Below are 6199 nucleotides of genomic sequence, written 5' to 3'. Positions count from 1 at the left end.
GCGCGCCCTAGGCGGGAGGGCGTAGGTTTCCCGTGCCGGCTCCGGGGAAGCCACCTCGGCCCACCCTCCCCGGCCGTCGGCCCCCTGCAGGTCGGGTCCCTCCTCGCGGAAGCGGAGCGCCAGGCGCCGCGCTGGGGTGGATGCCGGATTTGTGGTAAGGCCAGGTTTGTGCAGTCCTGGCCGGCCGTGGGAGCCGGGCGTCTTGCGCGCCACAGAGAGCGAGAGACCGAGAGGTGGATAGGGAGACGGGCCGCCGTGGTCACCCCGAGAGATGGCTTTTGGTACTCAACTCATACTTTGTGGGTTTGCTTTTTTCTTTTTGCCTTCCCCCCCTCCCCCGATTTTAAAATGTACATGTTTTGTGGTACCATGTGAATATGAGGTTTCTTTCGCTTCATTCATTGCCCCTTTCCCTTCTGGGGGGCTCCCTGCTCCTTGCTCTGTTTCTTCCTCTCTCCGCTTCTCCTTGGTCTCTTATCCTTTCAGTCCCTCTTTCCCTCTCTCCTTGGCGGATCGACTCCCCCTCTCCCTCGCTTCGTCCTCCAGCTGCCTGCGGCTTCTGTTTCATGCGAGCTGCATTTGGGAACTTCTAGCTCGTCCTTGCGCTTTTTTTCCCCCTTGCTACTTAAAGTAGAAATGACGAGGAGGAGGGCAGCTCCTTATGCAATTTCGGATCTGTTGATGCTCCTTGTTCTTGGGTTTTGTACTGAATTCAGGTATCCAGGTGTTTGGTTTGGTTTGGTTGCTTCTGAATTTCTTTGCGCGGGGCGGGGGGAGGGGGAGGGGGGAGGGCGGGGGTAGTAACAAGAAAAGACTCTAATGAACCAGAGTAGCTGTTGAAAACCAGATCTGTAGGAAGGCCAAAGAGCATGTGAAATTTTGATTTTACAATGAAAGTTAGTTTGGATGATGTCATACTTTAAAATTATGACTTCTTTCTGCACTGCCAATCAAGCTATCACTGTGAATTGGGGAAATGCACGTCTATGTGACAGCCAAGGAGCATCTCGGCAGTGCTGGCTGTATTCCGAACCAAACTACTCAAAATGCAAATCTTCCTGGGTCGTGGCTAACGAATTGTCTACCTTGAGGCATGTTCGGTTTTATCACTAGCTGATTCCTCGTGGGCAAAATAAACAAAGGAGTTTCTGAGTGACACTTCTCTCTTTGTATCATTCCCTCATTGTGTGTTCCTGGGTAATTTATTTATTTAATTAATATTTGGTGGTAACCATATTGAAATTGCGGCCAGCTTCCCATTCCAGATGGAAAACACTCACACGGCTAAAATTGCATCAGTAAAATGCACAGTGCTTGCTGTTCCTTTTAATCTTTTCCATGAAGCATCGCATGTATTTGTATATGCATGCAGTATGGAAGGAATTGGCAGCCACGGGTTAATTTGCTAAGCATGAAACTCCACTAAGTGATTCTTGATTTGTTTGTAGACAGGGACAGGGGGTGGTCATATTGGGAGGGGGGTGTTTGGGAACTGATGATTTTAGGGCAAACACTGGCTGTGCTAAATGTATCTGGCGCTGCCGATAAAGCCACCCAGGGATTGTAGTGTGTGAACTCCTCTTCATCAGCAGTGGCGGTCTGTGGTCCAAGTGAAGGAGATCAGCATCTGAGCCAAGCGTTAGTCGGACCTGGGTTCAAAATGGCACACAGAGGAATGGGAGAGGGCCAGGGAAGCAGGAGAGCCAATTTTGGGGGGTGGGAAGGCTGTCTGGACATCAGCTAGGCAGTGCAGGGGCACGCAGGTTTCTCTCCTGCTTTCGGGGACCCAAAGACAAAAGGCATTTTTTTCCCCCTGCTTGGGAAATGACTGACAGGAAGCTAGATACCGTTTATTTACCTGAAACTCAAATTTGGCCGTCTTCTACTTGGTTATTTTTCTGGAACCTCACAGGGTCATCTGTGGGCCTTTTTTGTTTTTTGGTTTTTTTTGCAGTGTAGAGCAGTGTACAGGAGTGAACTGATTCATGGCAATGTGCTCACCTTTGGCTGAAGCTCAGACAAGTATCTTTCTAGGGTTTCTTCCATCTTGATCTTTTGACTGTCCCCTCTACAGGCACCCAGTCCTCCCATCGCCATCCTTCATGGAACCCAGGGCCCTAATATCTTCTCTGCCTGGCTTCTTACCCAGCTGAAGCCTAGAGAGTAGACATTTACAAATTGAAATTCCTTTGTGGTGCTATAGTTGATGTTCTGCGATCAGTCATTTGAGTCGCCAATAGGAAGCTTAAGGTCTGGATTCAAGGGTGAAATTTGGTGGTCCAAGTAAAAAAAAAATGATTTTCAGATTGTTCAGGTTTAAGCCTGATCAGCAATCTTTTTTTCCTGTTGTTTGTTGTGTGTTCTGCACACGTAAGATTTGCATAAACTACAGGCATGGAAATAAAATGTATGGTATTTTTGGTGGTTCTTGTTTGACTGAGTGAGAATACTTGGAGTTTTGGGTGCCTTAAAAATACAAAGCTAATTATTATAGCCATGTGTTCGCTATGGTATGATTTAAGCACAAATTCTTCTTCAAGTAATGATCATTGAAAACAATGTTTTCTTTTTATTTTTTAGATTATTTCTCTTTATTCAGAAGCGTAAAGTTGTTTGCTGATTGCAAGAAGATGTTTCTTTGGCTCTTTCTGATTTTGTCAGCCCTGATTTCTTCAACAAATGCAGATTCTGACATATCGGTGGAAATTTGCAATGTGTGTTCCTGCGTGTCAGTTGAGAATGTGCTATATGTCAACTGTGAGAAGGTTTCAGTCTACAGGCCAAATCAGCTGAAACCCCCTTGGTCCAATTTTTATCACCTCAATTTCCAAAACAATTTTTTAAATATCCTCTACCCAAATACATTCTTGAATTTTTCACATGCAGTATCCCTGCAGCTGGGAAATAATAAACTGCAGAACATTGAGGGAGGAGCCTTCCTTGGTCTCAGTGCATTAAAGCAGTTGCACTTGAACAACAATGAATTAAAGATTCTCCGAGCTGACACTTTCCTTGGCATTGAGAACTTGGAGTATCTCCAGGCTGACTACAATTTAATCAAGTATATTGAACGCGGAGCTTTCAATAAGCTCCACAAACTGAAAGTTCTCATTCTTAATGACAATCTGATTTCCTTCCTTCCTGATAATATTTTCCGATTCGCATCTTTGACCCATCTGGATATACGAGGGAACAGAATCCAGAAGCTCCCCTATATCGGAGTTCTGGAACACATAGGCCGTGTCGTCGAATTACAACTGGAAGATAACCCTTGGAACTGTAGCTGTGATTTGTTGCCTTTAAAAGCTTGGCTGGAGAATATGCCATATAACATTTACATAGGAGAAGCTATCTGTGAAACGCCCAGTGACTTATACGGAAGGCTTTTAAAAGAAACCAACAAACAAGAATTATGCCCCATGGGCACAGGCAGTGATTTTGACGTGCGAGTCCTCCCTCCGTCTCAGCTGGAAAATGGCTACACCACTCCCAACGGTCACACCACCCAAACGTCCTTACACAGGTTGGTGACCAAACCACCGAAAACGACAAATCCATCCAAGATCTCTGGAATTGTGGCAGGCAAAGCCCTCTCCAACCGCAATCTCAGCCAGATTGTCTCTTACCAAACCAGGGTGCCTCCTCTTACACCTTGCCCAGCACCTTGCTTCTGCAAAACCCATCCTTCAGATCTGGGACTGAGTGTCAACTGCCAAGAGAAAAACATCCAGTCCATGTCTGAACTGATACCGAAACCTTTAAATGCCAAGAAGTTGCACGTCAACGGTAACAGCATCAAAGATGTGGACATCTCCGACTTCACCGAGTTCGAAGGACTCGATCTGCTTCATTTAGGCAGCAATCAGATTACCGTGATCAAGGGAGACATATTCCGCAATCTCACGAATTTACGCAGGCTGTATCTCAATGGCAATCAGATCGAAAGACTCTATCCCGAAATATTTTCAGGCCTTCATAACCTGCAGTATCTGTATTTGGAATACAACTTGATTAAGGAAATCTTAGCGGGCACCTTTGACTCGATGCCAAACTTGCAGCTCCTGTACTTAAATAATAATCTCTTAAAGAGCCTGCCCGTGTACATTTTCTCAGGAGCACCCCTTGCTAGACTGAACCTGAGGAACAACAAGTTCATGTACCTGCCTGTCAGCGGGGTCCTGGATCAGCTGCAGTCTCTTACGCAGATCGACTTGGAGGGCAACCCATGGGACTGCACTTGTGACTTGGTGGCATTAAAGCTGTGGCTGGAGAAGCTGAAAGACGGGATTGTCATGAAAGAACTGAAGTGTGAGACACCCGTGCAGTTTGCCAACATCGAACTGAAGTCCCTCAAAAATGAAATCTTATGTCCCAAGCTCTTAAACAAGCCATCGGCACCCTTCACAAGCCCTGCACCTGCCGTTACATTCACCACCCCGCTGGGGCCCATTCGCAGTCCTCCCGGTGGTCCAGTGCCTCTGTCGATTTTAATCCTCAGCATCTTAGTGGTCCTCATCTTAACTGTGTTTGTGGCTTTCTGCCTTCTTGTTTTCGTGCTGAGACGAAACAAGAAGCCCACGGTGAAGCACGAAGGCCTGGGGAACCCTGAGTGCGGCTCTGTGCAGCTGCAGCTGAGAAAACACGACCACAAAACCAACAAAAAAGACGGACTGGGCACAGAAGCTTTCATTCCGCAAACCATAGAGCAGATGAGCAAGAGCCACACGTGTGGTTTGAAAGAATCCGAAACCGGGTTTATGTTTTCCGATCCTCCAGGCCAGAAAGTCATGATGAGAAATGTCCCCGACAAGGAGAAAGATGTATTGCAAGTGGATACCAGGAAGAGACTGAGCACCATCGATGAGCTGGATGAATTATTCCCGAGCAGGGATTCCAATGTGTTTATTCAGAATTTTCTCGAAAGCAAAAAGGAGTACAATAGCATAGGCGTCAGTGGCTTTGAGATCCGCTATCCTGAAAAACAACAAGACAAAAAAAACAAGAAGTCACTGATAGGCGGCAACCACAGTAAAATTGTTGTGGAGCAAAGGAAGAGCAGTGAGTATTTTGAACTGAAGGCAAAACTCCAGAGTTCCCCCGACTACCTACAGGTCCTTGAGGAGCAGACAGCTTTGAACAAGATCTAGGTCATGCAATCTTACTTCCTACAGAGGACATTTATTTAATGATGAAAGTGCCTTTTGTTGACTTCTAACTTCCAAATACTATATTATCAATAGGCATAGAGGCAGGTGTTTCCAAGGGTGTCTCATTAACTGTAGCTGCAAAGATGTGTCCCGTAGAAGAGAATTCCCTTAATAGATTTTACTACATAAAACCTATACTGTGGAGTCCTGTGGGGATACTGCAAACTCTATTGCCAAAGGGATGCTTTATATACATAATTCACTGAATTTAACCTCAAGAGGCAAATCTGTTTTGTACCCCAATGCAAAACCTTCGTCTCTGTGCTCTGTAAAGCAAACTCAAGAAAACTGTACCAGTGTTTGTACCTCAGCTGGGTCCTTCATCTTGCACGTAGATTCAGTTGGTGGAACTGGAATATTCCTTTTGATTTGTGGCATTGTAACAACTCTGTGTAGAGATTCTCTGAAAAGTTAAAAAAAAAAAAAAAAAAGCATGCCAAGAGAGAACATTCGATAGTATTTGTAAATCGGTAACCTTTACGGCCTGCATCTTGAAACTGCTGGATTTATAATGTTAAATTGTGCAAATATTTGTTTAAAATATACCATGCATTACATAACTATAAAATAAATTTGAACACTTTAAGCATTACCTGTCTAGGCATAAAACCTAAAAGAGAAAAAAAAAATCAACGTGAGTTACCTAGCGTTTGTGGTGATCTGAAGAAATACGTGATGTTTATCAGAATTAAACATGGCTCAAATTCAACTAATATTAGAGTTTGTTCTCAGTTATGTGAAATACCCACAATCCTTTAAAGGTTGTCCAAAATTAGCAAAGTGCTTACCGTGTGAGCGCACCCAAAGCTATTTTTGTAACATAATTCATATTTATGAAGTACTTTGTATACTAAATAGGAAAATATGTACTCCTTAATCTGTATTTAATATGCCTGACTTGTTTTCCTGATCACAGGGAATTTATCAATAAGTATACATTTAGACAGCAAAAATATACCAAACTGAAACTGAAGCTTATGTGTACAGAAATA

General features: G+C 44.4%; 1 protein-coding gene across 1 annotated transcript; it reads left to right on the top strand.

Annotated features, from left to right (window-relative positions):
- The first annotated feature begins 2630 nt into the window (after positions 1-2630).
- SLITRK4 (SLIT and NTRK like family member 4) lies at positions 2631-5147 on the top strand. Its single transcript, XM_068534127.1, has one exon. The coding sequence runs from the start codon at positions 2631-2633 to the stop codon at positions 5145-5147; it is 2517 nt and encodes an 838-aa protein (XP_068390228.1).
- Positions 5148-6199: the final 1052 nt, after the last annotated feature.

This window comes from Eschrichtius robustus, chromosome X, assembly GCF_028021215.1.
Source record: "Eschrichtius robustus isolate mEscRob2 chromosome X, mEscRob2.pri, whole genome shotgun sequence".
In the NCBI taxonomy this organism is placed as follows: domain Eukaryota; kingdom Metazoa; phylum Chordata; class Mammalia; order Artiodactyla; family Eschrichtiidae; genus Eschrichtius; species Eschrichtius robustus.
Note: the sequence above shows the minus strand (reverse complement) of the source record. Positions and strands in the feature narration are given on the sequence as shown.